Source organism: Cygnus olor, chromosome 2, assembly GCF_009769625.2.
Source record: "Cygnus olor isolate bCygOlo1 chromosome 2, bCygOlo1.pri.v2, whole genome shotgun sequence".
In the NCBI taxonomy this organism is placed as follows: domain Eukaryota; kingdom Metazoa; phylum Chordata; class Aves; order Anseriformes; family Anatidae; genus Cygnus; species Cygnus olor.
This window is the reverse complement of record NC_049170.1, coordinates 105,946,506-105,973,620: the sequence shown is the minus strand read 5'-3', so window position 1 is coordinate 105,973,620 and position 27,115 is coordinate 105,946,506. Positions and strand designations below refer to the sequence as shown.

The window sequence follows — 27,115 nt, the reverse complement described above, 5'->3', positions numbered from 1 at the left end:
CCAGAGTCTGCAAGCCATTCAGCAAGCTGATTTTTCGCCCCCATTTTTTTTTCCAATGAGAAGAAATGTAACCAAAAAAAATAAAAATAGAAATAAAAATTAGAGAGCCTGTCTGTTTACACCCAGTTGACTTTACTCTCGTTTCTTCTGACCCTTCTTTGGCTCCCTGATGCCAGCATCACATTCACACACAGATGAAGCCCAGACAGTGGTCAGCTTTGCAAGACCAGTTGCTAAACTTAGGCACCTAAATTAGCAAGTCTGAACACAGCTGTATGAAATAAAGTTTTCCAGTACTATTTATCAAGTAGATAAGAATCGCAGACTTAAAGATGAAGAAGCTGGACACACAGCACAAATGCCTTTCTTGTGAACAAAGTACAGGCCAAGATAAAGGGAAACTTCTAAACCCATTCCCCAAATTCATTCCTTACTTATCAACAACACACCAGAAACAAAATTATCATGGTTCCAGGTTATTTACGGTAGCGGAATACATTTTGGTTAATGGGGATAAATTTGGCTTATATCAAACAGTTCAGCAAGTGCCAAACAGCTGTAAAATATATACTATGAAATTTATTGAAATGTGCTAACTTTTACTAAATATTTTTTTATTTGATTTCACTATAAACACATTCACCACTGAAATAATTCTACTCAGGTCAGCAGTGAGATAAGAACTCACCTGAAAAATAAGTTATCTCAATGTAACAAGAGAAAGAGAGTCACTGTGGATCAATGTACAGTACAAGCAGATAATAAAATGATATAATTAGTGATGAAACTCAAAATGGTCAAAGACTTAATTACTCAGGAAGATAGAATGGATCCAGTGGGCGCTTATAAAGTTGTGTAGCATCCTTTCTGTTCTCAATGATTAATTTAATAGCTAAGCTTAATACCAATTTTCAGGGGTTTTGGTATAAAAATCTATTCATTTTGAAGATTATTAAATTCCTAATGACATATCTGAAATCACCTCTGAAGGTTTTATTTAAGAGATGTCAATGACTTGGGCCTAGAATATTCACGTTAAGAAATCGAATCAGGATGCGAAGTCACTGAGCAAAAGTTATCTGGCAAACCATTCCCAAATATCCTGACTGAAAACCACTGCACCTCAAGCAACAGAAATGATAACGACAGGGGCAGAGACAGAATTTTATGAAGGTGTGAACAGCAATAATGGTCTATCCTTGCCTCTGCATTATCCAACATTATTAAAAATAAGGGAAGAATGAAAAGTGAGAAAGAAAACAGAGAAGGGAATTCTCCCAAGCACCAAGTTCCCTGCCTACAGTTCTGTACAACCGTAAACACATGACCCAGCTCTAACCATGGTATCTAATGCCAGGGTATTAAAGAAATTCATAAAATTATGACTTGGCACCCCAATCCCACGGTTTCTAAACCTTGGATTTTTTTTTTTTTTTTTTTTTAGCAAATCACTTGCTTCACTGCATTGGAGTCTATGTCAGTAAAGATGACACAACAGTGACTTTATTCAGGAGAAAGCACAATTTTGAAGTCCTTCCTTCCAATTTTAGAAAGGCTTTACCGCACCACCTGCTATTGACTCACGGACAAAACAAATGTGGCATTAACGCTAGCAGCAGACTGGCGAAGCCTACTCCTTTCCCCAGAAACTGCAAGTTTCTGTCCCTTTTTACAAGTCTCGAGAGAAATTACAGTAGCCTCTGTGTTTTCTTGATCTAGACCCAAGCCAGAGATTTCTTATGAAATTAAATGACAAAGAAATATCACCAGCATTGAACTGCTCCACAGACAAAGTGAAGAGCCTAGGAGATCTTACTGCGTGATACAGAGACAGAGCCTCCGGAAGTATAAATTAACAGAACTCTAAGGACCATAATGCCTTACTAAAAATTACTCAGTTCTTTTATAGTAAAGTGCATTTTTTCAGGTATTTCTGTTTCAACTTAATATTTATCATGTGCATGATTAACTGAGGGCTGTGGTGGTACTTTCACTGAACTTTGAAGAAAAAGCATATCAAGCCTTTGAACACTTCTTAGGAATCCCTTCAACCTTTTTCTGATTTTTCTTTGAGTTCAGAAAAAACAGCTAATAAAATAGATTTATAGATTTACTTATTTAAAAATCACTGTAGATCCAGAACAGAGCTTTAAAATGCCAGGATTTCTTCTATGCAAACCAACTCATGTGTCCTCTAAAGCAGTCAGTTTTCCTTATTTTCATACTTCAGGGCTATGAGAGCAATTAAACTCAAGGTGATACCATCAAGCTAACCTTCATCCCCATCAAGCTACAAATTATCATCATGGAAAAGCATATGAAGTTACAGATTATTTTAAATTGTAATATGGTGCCGACTATTTATTGACAACTTACTAGCAGGAATAGAGTAAAAAATGCATATAAGTAAGAAAATTTCTAATGTTTCCTGACCAATTACTTACAAACATAAGAGTGTTTGGGTAAACTCCCAGGCTCATGTTTATGCTAGTGAATGTTGGCAGGTATATATCCTATGCTCATCTGCGAGACAGATAGTTATTATGCTACAGTTTTTGACAACATGGCTGCACTTGCTTGTTAGGAGCAGTCCACAACAAATACCTGACTCATAGAGGCCAACTTCAATGTTTATATTGCTTTATTTGTATCAACCCAAATGTCAAAATAAGTATAATTTACTGGAACCAGACTCAGTCCCAAATTATACACCACAGAAGACACAGACACCAAATGCCCATAATGAAATACTTTCATGGTGCTTTTATAGCCTGAGGAATTTTTTACAATCAAAAAATAAAATCAAATAAAATGAAGGTGTTCCAATAAAAATCGCTTCTAACCAGACATTTGGCTTGCAATACTTAGCAAATCAGAAAAGGAAGAAAGCTCAGTGACCCCACTGCCTGCCACCACAGACCACCATGTGCCAGCAGAAGGTCTCTGGTCTCTGTAACCTGGTGATCTGCCCTGTGCCATGCAAGAGCTTGCGGAGCTGGGTGAGACAAAATACCATTAAATCACCTGTCAATTATTATTGCAGTAAGAATCACCACAGCACCGTAGGCATCAAAAGCCACAGAAAAATTACAGAAGCTCAACGTGCATGGTTTCTAGCATGGAGGATGGGAGTACAAGATGTCCAAAGACCATTTTCTTGCCACCTTGCTACCTTTCTTCTGATGCAGCCCTGCAGGCTCTCTTCCTACCCAGGCTGCAGCACAGAAATCTCAAAACATACTGCATGGACGGTGGACCAGAAAGCAGCAGATGCGACCTGTGCTCCCCTACTGAGAAGCACTGCTTTTTCTGGACAGCAGTGCTTTAAGAAACTACCTAGGCTTCACAGCGACAACCACTCCGCTCTAAGTTCCTTGCCTAACTCATGTCAAAAGAAATAGTTTTGTAATGAATGCTGCAGTGAAGGAGGCTCTGAGGGAATTTGTTGTTTTATTCAGCACTTCCTTTAAGTTTACCTTGCAAACAGAGGCAAATTGTTCTTTTTTTTTTTTTTTCTAAGCAGAGAAGCTGTTAATATTAAAAACAAATCTGAATCTCCTACTGAGACTAGTTTTTATTTTATTTTATTTTTTAACAGGAGCATCTTGTGAACCAAGACAAACATGTGAGGCTTGGTCCCTGACCAGCAAAAACACATACTCTAAATATCAGTGGACTGCAAGCAACCCTAACTTTTGCTACTGGTTTCAGAGTATTTGCACAAGACTTCAGCTTGATTCTATTATATATTTTACCTAGAATGAGAGACTAAAACTCACCAAAACAAACCTCCCAATTAGAAAAGCCACTGTAAAAAATGCAAATCCACACAAGCAAAGGAACAAAAACAGCCACTGCAAGAGAAATTCAATGCAGTCTCTGTATCTTCTTTCCTTACATGTGGCTGCACACTTGCGATTTTAAGTGGAAAAGCTTTTCAGGGTGGGAGGACTTTAGGGAAATCTGTCTTGAAGAATTTGGAAAGAAGAAGAATGCAGATTATTCTCAGAAATTAGCTTACTGGAAAAAAAAAAAAGGAAAGAAAATCAAAACACACACAACACACATGATAAATGAAGTTCTCCTGTATGAGAACATCAAACCTATGCAATCTTCCTTTTAGACCAAGATTAACAGTTTGTTCAGCAAAGCCTCAGCACACACTGAAATTCACTTCAGAAGAACCATGTAAAATCAGATTCCTTGTTTCCCTGGCCATGCTAAGTTATCTCACCTGCAGTCCTGGTGTGCCTCCAGGACAAGGACAATCTTTGTACAAGAGCAAGGATCTTATTTGTTGGGGAGCTGTTCATATTTTCCTACAGTAATAAGGAAATAACTTTATTGTTGTCCACATTGATTTCATATTTAATAATACATCTATTATTTTCTGTATTTATACAACGGGTATTGAAAGTGAAGTTTCAGGAAAATCTCTACATATCTATCAATATGAAGACCACTTCTCAGTACATTAAGGCACTCCTGGTGTTCTGCAATCATGCAGGTGAACCAATAAGTTCCCACAGGAGGTCTTGATGCAAACAACCTAAAAGCACAAACACTCATTGTCTATACAGTTCAAATCACCTAAGCAACAAAAAGCTTCCCTTCTAAGGGATGAATTTTTTCATCTCATCAATTTCTAGTTAGCAAACTGTTTGTAGAAGAATGTATATTGGCCTATGAGACCACACAGCACCTTATACATTTTTGTAATAATTCTGTTATAAATAATAATGAGCTATAATAGCTTATAGTTTTTCTCCCAATCTAAAATATATATGACAAACCCAGATGAAAACACTAAGGACTAAGTGCAAGTATAATTGTCATGGTGGTGATGATGGGTGCACTAAACTCTCTAGAGTGGCCTAATATATATAACAGCCTTTTGGATAAGAGCATCTGAAACAGCCACAACAAAACAAAACACTATTAAGGCCAACTTAAGATGAGGAGCTGGAGATCATAACATCATGATGAGAACACTTTTACAAGTACAGAGTAATGGAGTATAGTGAGGACACACGGGATTCACAGCTGAGACGATGGACTGAGATTCTCTACTCTCCTTGGCTTTGCAATGTGTGGGCTCTGGTGCAACAGGTGGCAAACTGCAACCCCTCTCTTCCCTAGAGAGTGTCCATACTGCAGAGGACAGCACAGTATAAGGACAGTTAAGCCAAATTTCAGAGAGGAGCAGTAGAAGTTGCAGCAGCAGACAGTTGAGCACAGAGGCCCAGAATCCATTTTGCCAGGAACCAGGCTGGCTTCAGCAGCCAAGCTAACACCATTTAACTCCTTGACACTGAGTGCTGCTCAGTCAATACTAATTCAGTGCTCTGACAGCATGACACTATCTTTCCTCCTTGCAAGATTTAAGATTATAGAAGACCATAACAAGATCTCACAAAACTGAATGAGTGAATTTTCTGCTTGCCCATATCTGCATGCAACTGATTTTTTTTTTCTAGATGCCAGTATCTGCATCTGAGAAGAAAAAAAAACTCTCAGTTTTTTTTTTTTTCTCAGAAAAAAAAAAAACTCTTAAAAACAAATGCTTTCGTTATGGAGTAAACTTCTCCTTACTGAAGGCTTCTGTTTATCACTCTCTCTGTGATTATACTGAAGCAGACTGCTGGCTGTAAACAGAAAGCAAAAATTTTAAACTAAATGCAAAGACAGCCACATAACTTTCTCATGGCTAATATGAAAAATAACATTTAGCACATCTACTCCAAACTAAGGCACTTTTAAAGAAGATTTTGCTCTATGTTATGAATTTCCATAATGGGAAGAATCAAGGGGAGTATGATCTGCTGTATATTTACATCTCTCTGTCATCACAGCTCATGTTTGTGACTGGGTTTGCTCTGGTAACATTAATAATCGGTCAAAACATGCTGGGTTTTTTAGCAATGCCTATACACTGAGGATTCTCCAAATTTACTGTAAAAACAATTAATCTACACATTATTAATTTATGTATAAATATATATTATGTTCATACATATTATTAAATATGAATCTAGTACTTTTTAAATGGAATCCTCAAATCCAGATTTTTTTTTTTTTTGCATTTTTGCTTTTTTTCTGAAAGAATTTCTTAGCATGTTCCACTTGCCCATTTTATGCTTTAAATTTTGTAAGGAAAAGTACTGCGCTCGAGAATATGCTACTAGTAATGATTTAAATACAACACCTACTTCCCAGGGGAAAAAAAGTGAAATTCTCAACGCCACCCCAGAAAAGTTCACTGACACATTTCTTTGCTATTTCTTCATATTTTAAAGGCATTTCATATTGTAACTTCACTATTGAAAGATATACACTTAATACAGAAGAGAACAGGAAAATACTTGTATAGCACCTAAGTGATCAAAGCCAGGCTATAGTGAAATGCATTGAATCAGAGCGTCATTATCCTAAAGGTCACAGCAGTGCACAGCTCATTCTGTGAAGATTTGTCTTTCTCTGGCTTGGAGTTCTCCCTCACTCTGTGCCAGAACACAGTGACCCCAAAGGAGCACTTCAGTTTATTTCCTGTCCTTCGTCTTCTTGGAGAGGAGGACGAAGAAGGGACTACTGTGAAATTCTGCAACAACACACTGCTCACCACAGTAGCAGGGAGGGGGGAAAGACACAACAGTGCCACCTTGCAGAAGTAGCTTCTGCATGAAGCTTCTGAACTTCCCCAAAAGCTGCTGCTGAAGGAAAAGTAGCAGGGACAGTGTGCACCATTCAGACAAAACTATTTTAGTGCTAGCAATATCCAACATAAACTTTGTGACTTTGCACAACATTCTTCTACAAAATAAACTCAAGCCGTTTGCCAGCAATAACCTATATATTGATGTGGTATTAACAGAAACTTGGAGGCTTCAGCTGGGAGACAAACTGTCAACCAACCACTAATTGGTTTTTATGATGTGACTCATAGTTTAGCAATTTCCCAGAATTTAATCACAGTGCACCCAGAAAGATCAATTAAAGAACAGGCTCAGAATTTGTTAGAGCCCTGTGTGAGACAGGGGAAGGCAATGACCTCAGCAGCTTTGCCACAGAATTTTATGAATGAACAAAGAAAGGATTTAAAAGGTAAGTTAAATTAATCTTGTGTTTCCTTGCAGACCCTATTATTGTTTTTCCAAAGGTGCAAGTTTTTTAAATGAACAGTTGAGATTGAAGGATTGTGTGTTGCAGCTACTGTTTATTTTACAACTTCATTTACACAGGTGACCGTTATGTGTATGACTTGAATTGCTCCATTATTTTTGGCTTCTTCTTTTATATCTCTGTCTATAAAAAGAGGGAAAAAATCATAGTATGAGTAAATTCCTTTGGATCCTTGTACAAGTATCACATTGCATTATCAGAATGAATAGCACAGAATTAAAAAAAAAAAATCATCATTATTAAAACAGTCCTAACAACAGTCCAACGTAAATACAGAGAAAATGTTATTTTGGCTACAAAATCCTATGACTTCCATTGCCTCTTTATTGCTTTTCAACCTTTTTCCCCCCAGCTTAACACAATGAAATCTGCAAGTATTATCCTCATTCCTGCTTTCCATCATAGATTTTTTCAAGAACTGAATGAAAATCACAAGAAAATGTGAACAGTTTTTTTTTTTTAATTTCTGAAAAGGTTTTACACAAATTTACCTAATCTGATCAGTTTTACTCATTAATTTTGTTCTTCTGTACAAATGAATACAATTCAGAAGAGTACGGTACAACTGTGATGAAAAATTCATTGCCTCACTCTCTGTTTTTTGTGCTGGCAAGAGCTCTTATTCACTGAGAGCTCTCAGAAAAGGAGACTTTATTTTCCTGGCCAAGTTAGGTGAATCAAGATTATATTGAAAAGGTCTGAAAAAGTGAGATTCTTTGGAGATATACTAAGACCTGGTATGAATATTTCAAGTATCATTTAAATATTAAAAATATTACTTGCTTTTGCTTACAATAACAACCAGCAACCAACTAAGTAATGCATGTTACATTGAAAAACATGGGGGAAAAAATAAAAGGAGTTTGGGGGGGTATACATAATCCCTAAGAAAGCACAGAAACATTCGAGTTGGTGTTTTGCCCCTAAATGAAAATGTTTCTTAACTTCTTCAAACAAAAATTTAGTTCATATATTGATCATGCAGACATTACAGACTTACTGTCTTTGTAGTGACTTTTATGATGAATACTTAATGAGGGAAAATGGAAAGGAAGGGTATCAGAGAGTGGATCAGGAAGAGATCACACATCTCTGAAGCTGCTGCTACTATTTTACATGCTTCACAAGCCTGTTACATGACACTGTCGTATAACTCAACAAGAGAAAAATTCTCAAAAAATTCTCAAATCTCGGAATTCTCCCATTTCCTCAGATGCGTACAGTGACCATTCAGATGCTAGGAGGACATCGGGTACTGGAGCACCTCTATTTTGTGAGAATAATCAAATATTTAGGAAGAGGGATTTGGAGAAGAAGGGGAGGGGTAACAGAAAAGAGCTTCTAGCCAAGTGCTCTTGGGATACAGGAGAACCAGATTCAGGTCTCTGCTCTGAATTAGAACAGGATGTTGACAAATCTGCTTGGGGGTGAATGAATTTTAAAGTTCTCCACTTCATCCGGAGGCAGAGCAGAAACATTTGAGTAATGAGAAACTGCACACCTAGCTCTGCATCTGCACCAACAGCTTCATTTTCAAGAGTTCACAGTTCCCACTAAATCACATTAAGACCAGAGTTAAAATGTTAATTATGGAGCATGTGCATATTAATTTTCTACTTCCTTCTCTCCGTAAGTAATGGGAATGCTTTTAAATGCCTTTCGTTTTGTTTCTTATGGGCTTACTTGGTTTCTTAATATATTACAGGGTACTTCCTGCACTGCTTACAGAAGCAAATTTCCCACTGCTAGTGGGTGTTTTCCCTGAGTAAGGTCAGTAGATTTGGTCCCCAGGGAATGAACTGATCTTCAGGCTTAGCTACACTGAAGATCCAGCAGAAAGCAAAACAGATAGCATTCTTGTTTAAAAGTTGCTACTATATTGTATCCTTCTCAGTCACATCATCCAACACAAACAACTAGAAAACGCTTTGTTGCAATAATCCTTTCAATTAAGGTTCCCATTACAGAGAAGCAGCTGCTTTCTACAATATATCTTTGTCAAGGAACTATTTATTTCTCAGAAAACATTTCTTTAGTTGTTAAGACAGATGCAATAAACCAGACCCACGGAAGTAGCAGAAATCAAAGCAGTGAGCAACAGCTGACCAGCTAAACATCCTTGCACTGAAAAATAGGTAATTTCTACGAGGGCCCAATCTATTCTTCTATGACAGAAAAGAAAAAAAAAAAAAAGAAGAAAAAAAAATCACTCAATTTGAAACCAATTCTTTACCCTGGTGTCTCACTCTCACCGTAACATCAGTGAGCTACACCTGAAATAGCAGCATAAACCCTCATGCGTACATCATTAAAAAGAAAAAAGAAAACACTCTGAAAAGGTCTGTCCTCCTGCTGATCAGTGTTATTCGCATGGGCCCTTAAAGCCTTCTGGAATGCCAGCATGATAAATATTTGATGGACAACCCCTAGCTTAATGACAGAGTCAGGTAGGGCTGTTGGCACGTCAAGACGAATGAATCAGCACCCTGTTACCGCTTTCAGTTCCACACATACGTGCTCACACCCCTCTCCCCGAGCAGCCTGCTGAATGTTGTCTATTTATTTTATGAACAAGTCCAACTCACATTAACTGTCACTGGAATATAAACAGTAGTGACAAAAAGTATTATCATGAATAATTTAATCCAAGCTTTGTGAGTGCTTCTAAATGAGCAGTTTTCTTGCTGTAGTCTCAGTCCCTGTGACTGCAACTCCAGGCAGCTTGCCTACATGTCAGACAATGGCGATAGCAGGATGGGACATTCCTCTTCCACCTATTTGTTCCCAGTGGTTTGAAAACCTTCCCTGTCAGCTGCGTCTCTGAGAGCAACCTGCAGTTAGGACTGGAGAAACAAGGCAAATCAAGAGAAGCCCATTCAGATGAGAAGCCAGATAGATGATACTAAAAGGTCCTGGAGGACTGAGACACTAAGACCCAAGACCACTCCTGTTTTTGGGCATAAGATCCAGCACTCATCCTTTGCCCATGAAGGCCAGACAGGTCCTCAGGCTGAGTGGGGTACCACATATCTAGTACCTACACAGGCATTTCTTTAGACACAGTTCAAGATGCCAGAGACTGTATCATTGCGGTACCAAAACAATTCTCAGAACAATCAGAAGCACAACTGAAACATTTCCTAGCTAACTCTCCTTTTAACTCCTTCAAAAGCTTAATAAAAAAAGCAGTTCATAAATAGTATCTATGCATTGTGCCCTCCTGGCTTCTTGTTCATCCAATTAGTACCAAGGGGTAATTCAAGGGCAGTGCCCAAGAACACCTGCTCTGTGTTCATGAAAGGAACACAGCAGTGGGAACACAAATCACTGCACTAGATGATCAGGAAACAGAGCCCTGAACCCCAAACATCTTAAAACATACAACTGACAGGGAGAAGAGAAGGCAGATCACTTCAAGAAAAAAGAAAAGATAAGGCCACATCACTCTAAGCTGAGATTCTCTTTCTGAGGACCACTATGTCATGAAAGTACAACATTGATCTATAAAGAAGCAAAAATGATCTAAATCTATGTTTGGGGCTCTCCAAATTCCTAGGGATTCAGACTCTGGATTCAAATCCATTATAGACGCAGGATCAAACACAAGAAGTCAGGCCCAGCTCTGAAATCTGATAAAAGAGGTCTTGACATCTACCAACTACTATGCTCTAGAGCCAGTATTATTTTCCCTCATAATACTCTTCTATTAAAAGACGTACACACTCTTCCATGTGTAAGGAAATACAGAATGACAAAAAAAAAAAATCCATGTTCAGCCCTCAATGTGAGAAACACAGAAGGTCCTTCTCCTGCTAATGAGAATCTATTTGAAATAAAATGAAGTAGGATGAGAAGGGGAAACCCAGAAGAAATATAAATTATGTATGAACTTTAAAAAAATGTTGTTTAGCTCAGGGGACAAATTTCTGGAATTACCAGAGAGTAATTCATATCAAAAAGCTGGTGCCAAGGCATTGCAATAAAAAATAATGCTAATGTCATCACCTGCCTCATTGGCTAATACAGCCCAGGGCTGACTTCTTAATGTTTCTGCAGACATCACCTAGTTGACTGATGTGCTATACGGTAGATTCAGGACATGCTTTACTGCATTCAAACAAGGTAACAGGAGCAGCAGCAGAATAAATGGGAATGGTAGCACTGCCTTAGGAAAAAAAAAAAAAAGGCAGTGTTTTTATTGGAATTTCTCTCTTCTACAGGTCAATCATAATAATAAAAACACATACCTGGATAGTTTACTGACTTTTTGTCCTCTTTATGTATGACTACATAAGAAAACATGGTTGTAATATAGAGTGGTATTAGAAATGAGAAAAAGTGGGCCCAAATGTATTTTCTATTTTTCCTATTGTTTTATTTTCAAAAGCTAAACATAATTCTCTAACACCTCCTCTAGCATAAATGAAACTACAGTTCCTCAGACCTCTTGAACCCTTGACTGCAGTACTGATGACCATGATAATGCTCCAAAGTGTTCTAACACTGTCCATCACCTACCTTAACCAAATCACCAGAAAGTTTCAAGTCTAGTGTAACATAACCCAATAAACTTCCTTAACCACCCAACATGTGGGCAGCAAACTTCTGTAAACCATCAGATTGTTATAGCTTATACACGGGTTGGTTAGAGAAATTAAGCAAATAATTTTGGTAATGTGGGTTTGGAGTCATCAATTGGATCACCAAATTCTACTTCCCACTATCACAGATGACCACAGGATATATTCTGGTTCATAAATGGATCACATTCCACTTTTAAAATTAGATGGTCTTCATGCTCACTGTTTTATTAGAAGCTGATACCTAGGAAACTCCACCACGTATACAGTCTCTAGATAGTGTGCCAGCATTCTCATTCAACTCAAAATGCCCTTCTCCTCTCCAATATCTCCCCACCCAAATCAAAAAAAAAAAAGTATTTCCCCTCACAGACAAATGATAGAGAAGTTATTTTAAGATATTTGAGATGCATTGTTTCTTCCTCTCTCTTGTAAGTTAGTATCATTGTTTGTACCAGTCTCCACACAGTCCTTCTTGGCACTGAATTCACTTTATCAGAACATTATCTAGGTTGTTTAGCACAACACGGTTTAAGAAAAGCCATTCTCATTTCACCCCTTTTTTTTTTTTCCCAACTTACTTATTCTTCTCTTCCAAATTAATTTTAAAGTTTGGAAAATACAACTTCAAGTAATTCCTATGCAAGATTATCCCTCCACTCTTTTTGAGCATTTCAGATCGTATTTTCATTCTTCAGTCTAGGGTATCACAGTCGCTTGCAGGAAGGAGATTATTCAGCCTTAAAATTTAAGCATTCTTACCTCTTCCTCAAGTATGGAAATGCTCCTTTTTCCAGCCTCCTTCCCAGCAGGCACTTACTTATGCATTTTTTCACTCTTTAAGAGTACTGCCTGTATTCAAAACTGAAGCACACTCTTGTCTTGGCCACACCTAGACAATGTTCAATTCCTATTCCATCCTATTGTATTATCAGCCACACTTTTTCATTATTACATATATCCATATGGTAATATACATTTTTATTCTGTTTCCATTTCCTTTGCAGGGTTTAGCTCAGGATGAAATAAAATTTTCCAGAAGTCAAGCTAACAATTCCTGACCTCTAAAACACATTTCTTTACAGATTATCTAGATTATCCCTCTTTTATTCTTAATATATCCCCCTGTTTATTCTTAATATTCTTTGTGGGTGTTGTTGGTCAGAAAGTTAAGTCTGGAGTTCACCCCTAAGAGCCACCTGTCCTTAAGATGGGAGTTCTAGAAATGTTGCTGCATTTTAAATCAAAAATGCTCGAGCTCTTCGGACACTATCTAGTTTCCCTAACCTTATTTGGTACTTAAGGTTAAGAAAACTTTAAAGGCTGCTTTTTGTTAACATTGGATCAGAAGTAGAATACCGATGACCACTCCCTCTGACGTCCTAAGTCCCTCCAAAACCTATTTTAAAATATCACTGGTTGGTTCTTCACACATCAGTAAGTGTTTGGGAAATTGCAAAAAAATAAAGATTTGGCTGTGCAATTATTAAGATCACTCATTCTCCAGTTTAGAGTATTCCATAAAAATTCCATGTTGATTTTCCCCTCTAGTATTATCTGAAACCAGCCAGATTCTATCAACATTTTACCTTCTTTCTGCAATGTTATTTTGACTTCTACATGACTTCTACATGACATGATGCAGTAGATGTAGTCTCAACAATATCCCTCTTATTTCTCTCCACTCTGCTTACTGATTTACAGAACAAAGAAGCTATACTACCGAAGTCATTTTTATTTCCCTTTTCTCAGGAATAATAATTTTATCCCTTTCCCCTGTATAATAGGCACAATGAAATTTGCTGCCCCAAGGGTTGGTCCATTCCTACTACAGGGAAGGATGGGGTTGGGGCTGGGTTGGAGGCTGAGCAGGCTGAGCAGCAGCAGAGAGATGAGTGCTGCAGGTCTCTCCCACTCCCCCACTCCCAGCAGCTGCCCTGGCACTGCAAAGCACTGTCACAGCTACAGAGGGCAGCGGAAAGGTGATCAAGGAAACCATGTCCTTTGGCTATGTCTGAAAGCTGAGCCTGCTTTCAGTATGTTGCCTGAAAAAAAAAAATAGCTATAACATTTAACCATCAACTTCATTACAAGCTTTTGCCGCCATGTGGCATACACAGCTGTATATCAACAGTGTGGATCCTAGCTGAGAAACACACAAATAATGTACATAAAATTAAGCCAGTGAACAAAAAAATGTATACATCCCCACTGGTCACAACCAACACAGAAAGAACTGTGAACTCTACAATCATTTACATATGCAACAAGCTAAAAGAAGTGCATGCAATTAACCCAGAAAAATTAATTCTTTGGAGTACAGAAAGGAGAACAAATTCTTGAAGTTTTGCTTCACTGGCATACTCAGCACCATTTTCTTTCCACCTAAATCTGTGGGCTGACTGATCAGTCATAGGATTGCAGTATTACATGGAAGCATACTAATCATATTCTACAGCCTAAACACTGCTATTTTTATATGATTTTGTAAAATTCATTTTTATAATTTCATTATTTAATTCAATTTAAAAACATGCCACAAGGTCATCAGAGTTTAAAATCTTTTCACATCCACAGTAAGCCTCCATCAGATCCCAAATTTGAGCAAGTGTGCACATTCAGGACAGCACTGTTGTCAGTGCACACAGCTGGGTCTAAATCACACTTTTTATCCTTGTCTTCCTCTAACTCGTGGCAGAAATTTCTCCTTAGGTTTTCACGGCATTAGTTGAGCAGACTGTTACCTTAGAACAAATTCTCTTAAGTTACCACATTGTTTCTAGATTAGATTCCTAAGTTTTGCACTCTCACCTTCCAAATGTAGAAGTGATAAAAGGTTTATTTTGCACATACTTAATGAAAAGGAAGGTAATTGACCAAATTTTAATGATTTAGCACTTGTGCAAAGACGACAAAAGATAAACTAGAAAGTAACTTTTACAAGCTATATAAAATAAAACATTGACGGCACTCATATAATAACAGTGATAATGAAAACTGGAGACACATCAACTAATCAACCACATAATTGGAGTCCCTGCTCACAATTTCTTTTGTGGAAGCCACAAAGTAAAACAATCCAAGAACTGGAGTCAGCCCTCTCAGAGTGGAACAGCATTACAAAGCAGTGAGAGGGGTACAGGTATCATTTATCATATGAAGAAACATTAGTGATGCGAGACTTCTGTACTCATTGCTGTCAAGTGCAATGCTTCTTATGAGTACACTTTCACTTCGCTGGAGAGCATTTTATCTCATTTCTTAAGAAAATGTTTTGATACTAAAGAGTGAGAAAGCACACAGTATCACTAACAGGGAAGTTGTCTAGCTCATTAGATGCAAGAGAATTTCTGAGGCTGGTTAAATTAAAGGCATCACTTCATTTTCACTCATTGCTAGAAATTCCATGAATAAGTACTTCAGGATTTGGCCCACAGATTATAAATAACACACTCCATTGTTCACTCCCGTGAGAATACTTATAATGTTGGAAGTGGAGAAACCTAGCTGAGATGCACTATTTTGAGCCAAAGGATGTTTATGTAGCAGCCTGGCATGCCTCCATAGGAAAACACATGCCCAATCCAGTAGAAACCCCATTTTTAATTGCTGAAAAGCATTTTCTGAGTTATAAATAAATCTTCATACCAATTCTTCAGGCTTCTACAAAGACACTCAGTAGTTCTGAGGACATCTTAAACAGCCTCTCTATCCCCTTTAGTAAGCATCTCTATTATTTCCCAGAGTACTTTCTATTGAGCACTTAAGGATAACAGGTAATAAATCTTTTTCTTCTTTTTTTTTCTTTTTTTTTTTTTTTTAAAAGGAACAAATCATCTCTGTGGTAAAACATGGAAGAAAAACTTCTCAAAAGGTGAAAACTCAAGCTGTGCTACCCCAAAATGGTGAAGATTTTTATTTAATATGTTTTTAAAAGCTGTGTAAAACATTAACGTATCTTCTTTCCTTCCCAGTGTAGCAAATTTGTACATTTTAACTCACAACAAGATTACGGCATGGATAGGCCTACAGCCTATCAATGGCCATTCTGGCAGGCACTACAGAAAAACAACCTGAAGAACTGAAGTGCAGAGCACAATTTGTCAATACTATTAAAAATCCCAGTAAGCAGGTACAGCCTTTATCCCGTGCAGGGCAGAATAGATGTCAACCATACAATTTATGCACAAATGGGTACTGCTATTTTAGCTACAGTTCCAGATGGTCAAACCAGGTGGCTTTTATCCGCTATTTGGAGTACAATAACCCCATAATATTATACTAATAGTAGGTGATACAGTTGTTTATGAGATGAAAGTAAAACAGCCAGGAAACTCTCCAACTGCTTGAACTAAAACCAGCTCCATAGACTGAAGCAGTAAACAGGCATCTAAGCCTTCAGATGCACATTTGGCTGAATTTCTATTCAAAGCAGGCAACAGAAACATGTGAGGAAGTCTCTTCCAATATCAGTCGGTATTTCCAACCTACAATCTCATCTTGATGCATACACTTTAAGGAAAACCAGAATGCTGAAAGCACCCAAATTAGCACAAGATTTCTGTTTTCAATCAAATCCTATTAATACGCTGCTGAGAAAATGGTTTAAACTGGCTTAAAAAGACCAAAAATTTTAAGGATCTTTCTCACATTTTCAACACAGATAAAGATGTGTGAGTTTGCAAACAAAACTCACCATTGCACAGTAGCAGGACATTAAAGACTAGCCCATCTGTACTGTTTAGTGAATATCTAAAATGCTATATTCTTTAAACATGTCCATTCTTTGTCAGTATTCTGTACACAGTTCTAAATACCAAATTTGCCATACAGTAGAAATGGTTTCACAGGACAATGAGGAAGGGAATTTTGTTAAAAAATGTCTAAACATAGCATTTCAATCAGTGTTTTAGCTTTGGGGGTTGTTGGTTGGCTGGCTGTTTTGTTGTTTGATTGCTTTTTTTTTCTGAAGTTATTTTCAAATGATTCTGCACATGTGCTTTGGGCAGCAATTCTTTCACAAGCAATGTTTAGAAATTCTTGAAAGCTAAATTGAAGATGTATTAGTGGATGCCCTGCTTTGAAACAGAAGGTATTTTTGTACTACAAACCACACAACCATGAAGTGCAAGGATTTACAATTAGGAAGTTAACAACTGGTTTCCTCTTCCATGAGATTCACAGGACTATATTCATGTAAACTCTCCATGTTGTTCAGAAATCTCAATACCATGTAATGTAGATGAGGTCTAAAATTAAGCATCTAATTTAAGATTTTTGGACTCAGTACAGGCTCAACAGTCAACTCAGAGTACTCAGTACTATTCACTGGCTATATAGGTTGACCCAATTCATAACTTGAATATTTAAGTTAGATATCTAACGTCAGTGTGAAACTCCAGAAAATTAGTGCAACTGAGAGTGAAAAGACTGCTCATAAAAAGATGCATTAAACTCATGCGTATGCACATAGGTAAATCAAAATAATGTTTGGGTTTTTTTTTTTCTGTATTCATTTGAATCAATGCTGTCCTGAAACTTCTTGAGCTATATTTGGTGATCCAAATTTGCCACTGTGCCCTTTGCATCTTGCAATTCTGTGCAAATTATTCCAGATCACAAGCCCTTTCATATCTGCAAAACAGTCTCCTATTCCATTTCTTTACCATGGTTTCAGCAATACTCAAATAATGCTCAATTAAAATCACTGTGATTTAGATTTTGTTCATCAGTCATCGATCATAGACATTTGTAAAACATCATTTTATGGCACCTGTGCGATATTAGTATTTTTGGTACCAAAGAGAGAGAAGTTTAATATGCTGAGCAGTATCTCCATTCAGAAGCAATTCCATTCCTGTTGCCACTAACATGAAGTTAGCCAAAGTCCAGTCCATGCTTGAAATTGTTTTGTTTTTTTTTTATTATTTTGATTTTTATTATTATCATTATTTACATGGTGGCTGGCCACATAGTCTTATTATTCACATCTAGAATATCAGAAATTATGAATTGAAATAATGTTAACAAAACTAACTACATGCAAACTCACCTCTGCTACACACAAAAGAAAGGCCACACAGAAAACAGTTATGTAGTACTGTTGATGAGCTATTGGTCCAAAACAGAGCAAATCTATATGGTCATGCTTTATTATTTCTGTCACCACAGTATGTACAAGCCCCTGATAAGGACTAGGACCTCCACACAGTTGACTTTAGACGCAAACAAAAAGATCACTAATATAGCCATCTCTGAATCATAAGTTAGAAAGTAGACTTTTAAACAGTTTACTGTCTATGTGTCATCTCCATTGAAACAGATAATCAGTTGCTGATGTTAGAGGTAATTCATGTAGAAAACCACTGCCCAAATCACATGGTGTTACAATGCATGCAAATAGGCATCTACCTCAAAAGCAGTTCTCATCAGGAACCATTGAAAAATTGGCCTAATCAAGTTCTGAAGTACTTCTGGACAAAAATATTATTTGCAATGAAACTTCTTTTTTATAGTTGTTGCATGCAGAGTAGTACATTTCGCTGTATAATCAACTTTGTAATCACAGATTTCAAGGATTATAAATAATAGATAGGGCTGAACGAGACAGTTAACCAAAGACATTTTCAGCTGCACATAAAAGCTCATGAATACAATTTCCCTTATTCAGCTAGCTTCATGGACAATTAAGTAATACTTCTTGTAGCCAAACATGTTTAGCTAAATCTTAAGTGACTCGGCATTTCAGATCTAATTGAAGGACATGTTTCCTTTTCTTTAGAAGAGGTTGGTATTTTCACTGGTCAAGGTAGTATCTTGAAACAAATATGCAGAGACAGGAAACTGTGCCTCTTCCAAGTTCAAGGACTAATATAGTTTTATCTTAGCAATTCTATTTTAAAGAAGATTAAATGCTTAAGAAAAAATAGGAAAAACATAACTTATTAAGCTTTAAATACCATTCAAACTATGTCAGAAAGTATACTACTTTTCCCCAGTGTATCTAAACTTCTAGGTTTCTTTCAAAACAAAAATTAATCTAGTCTGACATTGTCCATTCCAGACTATGGAGCTTCTAATTCTACAGTCAGGAAAACCCTTACCCTTGGCAGATAGGAGCTGAATAAATTTAGTAACTGCAAGATGTAAGACAATAAACTCAGAAGACAGATGGAAGAGCAAGAGGTGGCAAAGTTTGTCAGAGATTGTGACTGGGAATTTGAATGAACCAGGAGAAGACAAGGAAGGCAAACTTTGGTGGAGAAAGCTCAAAAGATTAAAAAGACTTTTTAGCAAAGGCTTCAGGAAAAACAATGATTTTAACAAAACAGAAATAGAAGGGAAGATTCAAAAACATTGTTTATGGGAAAGAAATGAAAGTGGGAAAAAAAATAAAAATAAAAAGACAAGTGAAATATATAGCCGCATTGTGGTTTTGTTTTGTTTTTGAATAAAGTTTGTTTTACTTAACTTTTGACTCTTTGATTTAATGGTGGCTTGGCTGGTTTTAGTTAAAGTAGTTATAATTTCCCCTTTCTTTTCCATCCTCTGTACATGGAAAAAAAAAATCCCTCCGCACTTTGTAGAAAGAAATACTGTCTCACACACACACAAAATTTGAAAAGGTGATGGGTATGGTGGACCGAAATGGTTACATTCAGACACACTGAATTCACCTGTGAAACTAATTCTCATGAATGCATCATAACATGAAATTTAGGAGAAACTTAATGCAATATGACAGATAGTGTAAGGAAATTATCCAAAATCCTAAGAAAGCACTATCCCCTCTGATGAAAGATTTCTGCCATCAGTGATGCAAACACATCTATCAAAGTCATAGGAAGTTTTAATCAAATAAACTTTTTAGACTCTAGAAGATTAGCATGTTTCTCCACAATCCCTCTTGGCATCTAGAAAATGGCTCTGTTCATCCTGACAATGGTACAGAAGAGGCAGCAAAAAAAAACACACAAAACAACGTGGTAACTGCATGTTAGCTGGGAAGCTGCACCTAAACTCCCCAGTGAGTGCCTCCCTCTCAGCTGTCACCTTCAGCACTTTTAAGAGAAGCATTAGCTCACAGATGGGCATTTACAGGTGTCATTCTCATACTGTCCCTGTAATTTTCCACTTTAAAAATGACTGGCACCCTTACTTAGAGTGGGATTTCCTACATTTATGCTTATTTTATTTATTTTTCAGCTTCCTTTTTTCTGTCTCCACTGGATACTTACAGTCAACATGAACTTGGCCCACCCAACTGGTATGGGTCCTGGCCAAAAGGCAGTGTGCTACTTTCTTAGACTTGTTGTTAGAAACTGAGCGAAGACTGATGTGGGGAAGTAAAATAATACAGAGAGACATGATAGAAACATAGAAATTAAGGTATGAAATACATTTACTAAGTAGACTTCTTTCCCTTCTGCACAGAAGTGTTTGGGGAAGATGGCTCCTTCAGCCAGGGGTGAGAGATTTGAACTCTATAGCTAACAGGTGAGCTCTCAAAAGAGCTCTAATTCTCAGCTGATTCATAACTCTGCCAAAAGACTTCAACTGTAATTCTCAAAGAGTCCAAATTTGGTCTAATTCAAATTTACCCCACCGTAAACAATTTTTGGAAATTTGACTTTGATCTATCTATAGCTCATATCCCATTTATGAATAACATCTATCAATACTACTACCTCATGCAATCCTTTCCACTTTTTTACCTTTAGTTCGGGTGTAGAGAATGTATATAAACTACATAGCACATACCTCTGTCATTTGATGCTACTATAATCACATGAAATAATCGTAACATAAACAAAAAAAAGAATGCAAAATGGGTTAATTCAGTACAGATGCTCTTCTAAATGAAGCAAGTCTGTGATATGCACTGTGACAGGATTAATTTCAGTAAGTTCTTCAAAGATTTAAAAAAAAAAAGATCTGCATCCATCCTAGCTAAAGTAAAATAGTGAGTCATCATAATTAGAATAGGTCAGTATACACTTTCCACAGCACAAATCTAACTCTGCCTTTTTTTTTTTTTCCTCCATGCAGAGACCTGGAGGAGAAAGTGCTCTTCCTTATGCAAGATCCCCTACACATAGGGTGGGTGAAAATTCACATGAGCAGAAACCTTGCACACATACAGATGGTTTTATTTAGTTTAGCCTTCTTCTTACTCAAGCTGATGGTTAATGAAAACACCAGCAAAAATTGGGACAACATAAGTTGAACTTCCACTTGTGAAAATTAAGTTTGGTACTGCCACTGTGTGCCACTCATTAATGAATAGTTCATCAGATATTTCTGAAAGTTCTGCTTGCTCTCTATCTTCTCAGTAAAGAGAAAAGAGGATGATAGCTTGCAGAGTTACTCTAAAACAGAACCTGAGACTCCCCAAGAACTGTTCTCAGAGCATTGTGCGGTATTATTTTTCATACTGATCTGAAGGAAAATCAGGAGAGCAGGAACAGGAATGTTTCATGCAGCACTAGTACTTTGAAATTCAGTCATCTGCAATCTCATCCAACAGGCTACTAGGTGACATCAGTAGATGATAAGACATGATTGCATCCTCACTGCAAATTCCACTCACAAATTCCACTCCAGATCACAAACTCTTAAGTGTCAATACTGTTATACAGCCCTTTCTGCTGACTTTCAAGAAGTCACTCCTCTACAGACAACAGGCACCCTACAAACAGCAAGATATAATACTAGATAGAAATAATTTCTATCTTCATAGGTTGGCACAATTGTTTTCATATTTTAAATTGTAAAAGTTTGATAGGTATGTGATACATAGATGTTATTTGTTATCTCTACCAGTAAACCTTCTCTATTATTTTTATTAAGGCAGTTGTATAATGTAAATCAGGATGACAATGGTGTTTAAATAAGTACCTGAAACGCAGTTGAGTGAAAAATCTGAGACCAAATTTAATTCTTAAAAGTAGCTACAAATCCAGCCCTTGGGCACAGTAAGATGCCTTTGGGTTGTTTCTGACAGCTCATTTTTCACCCAGATCACTTCAGTATTCCAGGTGAAATAATGCCATAAAAGGATCCCTCAGTACCCAGCTGCACCTTGGGGCAAAACAAACAAACAAAAAACATCAGGCTTGGAAGTCCTTCAGCACCAAAGCCAGCCTACAGAGAAACTGCAGTGTCTGAGTTTATAGCATGTATTACAAATGAGCTCACTTAATGAGGGAAAAACCCTCACCACCAAGGCTTTTGCAGGTACTGTGCCCAGCACAGAATCTTAAAAATGAATCAAGGAATGTCTTACCTTGCATCGTTGTTTTTGTGGGTTCTGAAAACAGAGGAATGAGCAGGAGGTAGATGAGGTAGACAAAGGAGAGCCCATTGTAACGGAAAGCACAGGCTGTGAGAAAAGAAAAGGAACATACCGCTTAATCAGGGTAAGCATATATAATAGCACAAAACATTTACAATTTGAGTTTCCTATTTACCATAGCAATTTTTTTACCATTTATTTAAGTTATTTCTACGCAAATGTTCAAGTTGCTGCTTAAATCAATAAAATTAGGTACACTTATGAGGCATTTTCATAGTAATATACATTTTTAAGCTTAGCACTGAAGATGCATCCAAGTTACAAAGACTGTATGGAATGATGGACAAGCTAGTTGGCAGCTGAACCGGTTACTTTCCTCACCTGTAAACTCACAAAACCATCCCCCTAAAAAATATAGAGGGATGTATAAAGTAGTATTGATTGTCTCTCTTTAAGAAATTACATACAAGTTCATTACTTTACAAGTAAGGATTATCATTAAATAATGCAGAAAAACAATGAATTGTATTCAGATTCCAAATTAGAGCATGCCTAAAATAACCAGTTGTCCTTTAAATGACATCACTTAATTCGAGAGCAATTTGATTTTTACTGTCACCCATTTGTTTGCTTTTACAAAATTCTTCTAGGGAAAAGATTGTGAATTATAAACGAAAAGGGCTTGATAACTTGCAACTGGTGTTATACTGATTTTTATAAAGAACAGAACTCTCCACTAACTTTGTCTAATGTTTCCTATTTTATACATTTAGTGCAAGCGTTTTCCTGGCAACACCCATATCAGCAGGCTGTTAAAAGGGGCAGCAATATTGCTACAACCCAGACACATCCTTTCTAAGGATGTCATGCATATTCTGTGCTGAAAGGATAGTATATGGACTTCCTTACTGAAAGGATAAAAACCTCCACCACCAACAAAATGAAGTAATCTCTAAATCCACTGTGCAGCTGATATCGGAATATTATGAGACCTACTACATTGAACTTTCACATGAGATAAAGCAACTGCTGAGGAGTCAGGAGATGGCATTTATTCACTCATGGAATGTAACTAATAAATTCAGTTTTCTCAGCTATATCCAAAACAACTTGATTTTGGAGGAAAAATGCAGCCTTAGTTCTGCCAGAAATGTGTATCCCAAAAGAAAACAAGTTCTCCAGTCACCACTTCATGAAATGTATTGATACTATATAGAGAATGAGTTGACAACTTAAGCATTAATTGATCCTCATCACATCTGTCCATTCTGGTTATAAATACAAAAAACAAAAAGTCTCACTTTTAACAAAAAATACAACAGCTATAATTCTTGTCTTCCAAACAAGACTCCAATTCCTTAATAGCCCTGATACAAAGACTTTGGACTTTGCCCCATATCTGCAGTTTAGCCAAGAAATGTGTGATCTTTATGGGTATATCTGGCAAGAAGGAAGAACAAGTAGCATCTATGTTCTATTTCTAAACGTGATTCTGCCACCAGCCTTCAAAAAAAAAAAAATAATCCATGAAGTTTAATAGAAGTTTGTTTGGTGTGAAATCCAGAATGCTTAAGAGCAACTTCTGATGTCTGAAAAAAAATTAAACCCAGGCAGACTGCTTCTTTTGCTTAATGCTTAAACTTCCTTTACAGACATTGTCTTTAAAGACCACCTGAAGACTTACACTTACTTCTGTAATCAAGAAAAAGTAAATGGGCCTATCCCACAGGGAATTTTGTAAGCAATTATCAGAACTTTAAAGTGAATGTACTTGAGAAGAGGGAGTCAGCCCTGCTATATGCACCTACTTACAGGGCGCTCTGCACAGGAGCAGAGGATGTACTATGACCATTAGTGGCATTCTTGGAAAGAATGGCAACAAGGACACTTGCGAGGTCAGGACAAATCCATAAATCAGCCTGTTTGCAAATTTCATTTGGGGTGGGAAGAAGTTCTTTGGCATCCATAGGAAAAGGTGGTTCAAGGTTGATCTGAAGCCTGATGGTTTTTCCACCAGTATTTAAAGGAAAGGATCAATGTTCTCAGTCACTCTGGTAGCAGATCCAGTTATTGCAGAGGCCCAGTCAATCAGCTTTTAATCTTGTTAAGTGGCTTACTTGATTTCAGTACAATATTATACACATTTTCTTCTTACGATAATATTCTTCAGAACTGAGCTTGCTATGTTTCTTGAACAGCACCTAGCAACCAGCTTCATCAGTGCAAGCATAAAAAAAAAGCAACTGGGTGATTTTAGACAACCCCCTTTGTTAGCAGTATGTCAATAAATGCCTTGGTAAAAAGTTCATGTCAAATATATAGAATCTCCATTTATACCCAAGCACCACCTAGTAAAATAATAATCTTGCCTACACATTGCCTGACAACTATGCTTATTTAAGCTCTTGCAAGAGCACCAGCAATAAATTTCTCATAATTAAAATTAAAAAAACCCAAAACTTGGCTGTGATTTTTTTTTAAACTTCAGTCCGTTCACTATTTCCCTATCTTTTTCACGATCTCTGTTCATCTAGTGTATTTTTCTGAAGAGATTAGTGTCTTAAAAAGCTACTCTGCCACAGCAAAAAGCTACAAACACATTTTTAGTACAATTAAAGATTAGAAAACAACTGCTGCAGTGTATTTACATATTCACTCCGCATTATAACTTTATTTGTCAAATACATAGATTCTTAAATTAGAATAGTTTCAGTTGGAAAGGACCTACACAAAGATCATTGAGTCCAACTGTCAGGGCTGACCCACAGTTAAAACATCATTGTGAGTGTGATCCAAATGCCTCTTAAACACTGTCAGGCACAGGGCATCAAACACCTCGCTAGGAAGCCTGTTCCAGTGTCCAACTAACCTCCTGGTAAAGTTTTTCCTAATGTCTAATCTGAACCTCCCCTGACACAGCTTTCAGCCATTCCCACATATCCTGTCACTAGATATCAGGGAGAAAAGATGACCATTTCCCTCTCCGCTTTTCCTCCTTGGGAAGTTGTGGAGGTATCCCTCAACCTTTTCTTCAAGCTTAACAAACCCATAGTACATGCCTTGCAGCCTTTTAACCGGCCTTGTTGCCCTTCTCTGACACATTCAAGTATTTTAACGTCATTTTTATATCGCGGAGCGCAGAACTCCACACAATATTCAAGGTGAGGCCACACCAATAGTAAACATAGTGGGATAATTACCTCATTTGAACAGCTGGCTATACTGTGTTTAAAGCACCCCAAAACATGGTTTGCCATCTTGTCTGCCAGTGTACACTGCTGGCTCATGTTTAGCCTACTGTCACCCAGCACCCCCAGATCCCTCTCTACAGGGCCGCTCTCAAGCCACTCTTCTCTCAATCTGTAATTTTGTCCAGCATCACAATCCCAAGTGCAGAATCCAGTTTCTGTCATTAAACTTCATGCCATTGCTGAAGGCCCAATGCTCCAGTCTATCTAGATCCCTCTGCAAAGCCTCTCATTCCTCAAGAGTCCACATCACTTCCCAGTTTAGTATCTCCAGCAAATTTACTAAGGATGCATTCAACTCCTGCATCCAAATCATTGATTAAAACATTGAACAGAACTGACCCCAATATTGAGCCTTGGGGAATCACACCACTAGTGATCAGACAGATGTACTTCCATTCATTACAACACCTTACACCCTAACATTCAGTCAGTTCTTTGCCCAGCATAGCATGTACCTGCTCATCACACAACTGCACAATTTGTCCAGAGGAATGCTGTGCCAAAAGCCTTGCTAAAATGCAGAAAACTTCATCTACCACCTTCCCTTCATCCATTAAGTGGGTGCCCTTATTATAGAAGGATATCAAGTTCTGATACTCAAAACTGTCAAGAAGTCATCACTGGACATGAAATCAGCTTCAGTTTGCTCTGAGAAAACACAGGATGATCCAAAAAAGCAAACAAACCCATCATCTCTCCCATCAGCACTCCCTTTGTCGTTCACAAAGGTCTCCTTTGCAAAGGCAGCCATAAGCAGATGCCCACCACAGCAAAAATTCCCATCTGAGGTCAATGGGATTCCATCAATGGAAAAAGCACCTACACAAATGACTTTCTTGGCAAGCCAGGTGGCATGGAAATTTCTGGATATTTGGGTTACTTTGGTCAGTTTGCACTATCAGTTCTGTCTCAAAATTAATGTAATTTTAGCATTTTACTTTTGTTACCTCTCCTTGAAATTGTCTAATCGATTAGCAAAATTAATTTCAGAGGAATTATTCTTGAACTATATTTACCTTTAAATTTACTGCTTTCTATTTCTAGACTTGTGGAGACTGTGTTCTCAAAGCTTTATTTCTCTGCAACTATATAAACCTGACTGTTAACAGACAATACTTTCCCATACAAACCTTGCCTTATATTTTTTCACATAGGTGCCTGCAGGAATATAAAAATACTTTGAAGACATTTGTTGAAAACAACAATAACAACAAAAAACTTCCTAAGCCAAAAGTGTTAATTTTATTAGTATCCCAGAAAACTTTCAGTCTCTTAGTTTCAGATATATGGATTTGCCTAAAAAGAACAATAAATGCAAAGCTTGAATAGGTAAATACACCATACATACAAAGTCCATGCACAATTTTGCCTTTTCAGATTTTTTAAACAACCTTCTTCAATGTTTTCTAACATCCTCTAGTAAGAAAACTCTGGAAATAGGATTTTCATCTCTGAAACTCTGCTACTATTCAGATTCCAATGGCAGCAGTAATTCACAATTGTGAAAGGACATAAAAAACAACTACTGGTATACAACATATTAGCATATTAGAAGTAAACTCGTTTTTTTCTAATTAGCTCTTTTATAGTTTTATAATAACTTTAAAGCATCTTCCCCTGGGTGGGAAAAATGAGTGCTCTGTAACACACAAAATCGAATTCTCCATCAGGTGATTATTTTAAATGTTTTTGTTTTTATGCATAACAGAACAGAAAAAATATTCTCTTTAAATCATTATCTCACAACTATATCTAAGACAAAGTTATGATAATTTCATATACCTTCACGCATACCAGTCAAAAAGAAATAT

General features: G+C 37.1%; 1 protein-coding gene across 1 annotated transcript in view; it reads right to left on the bottom strand.

Moving 5' to 3' along the window:
• The window catches only part of PIEZO2 (piezo type mechanosensitive ion channel component 2), a 315,845-nt gene that overhangs the window by 237,383 nt on the left and 51,347 nt on the right, over positions 1–27,115 (bottom strand). Inside the window, 1 exon segment of the mRNA XM_040549988.1 lies at positions 22,045–22,140. Within this exon segment, the coding sequence (XP_040405922.1) occupies positions 22,045–22,140 (96 nt within the window).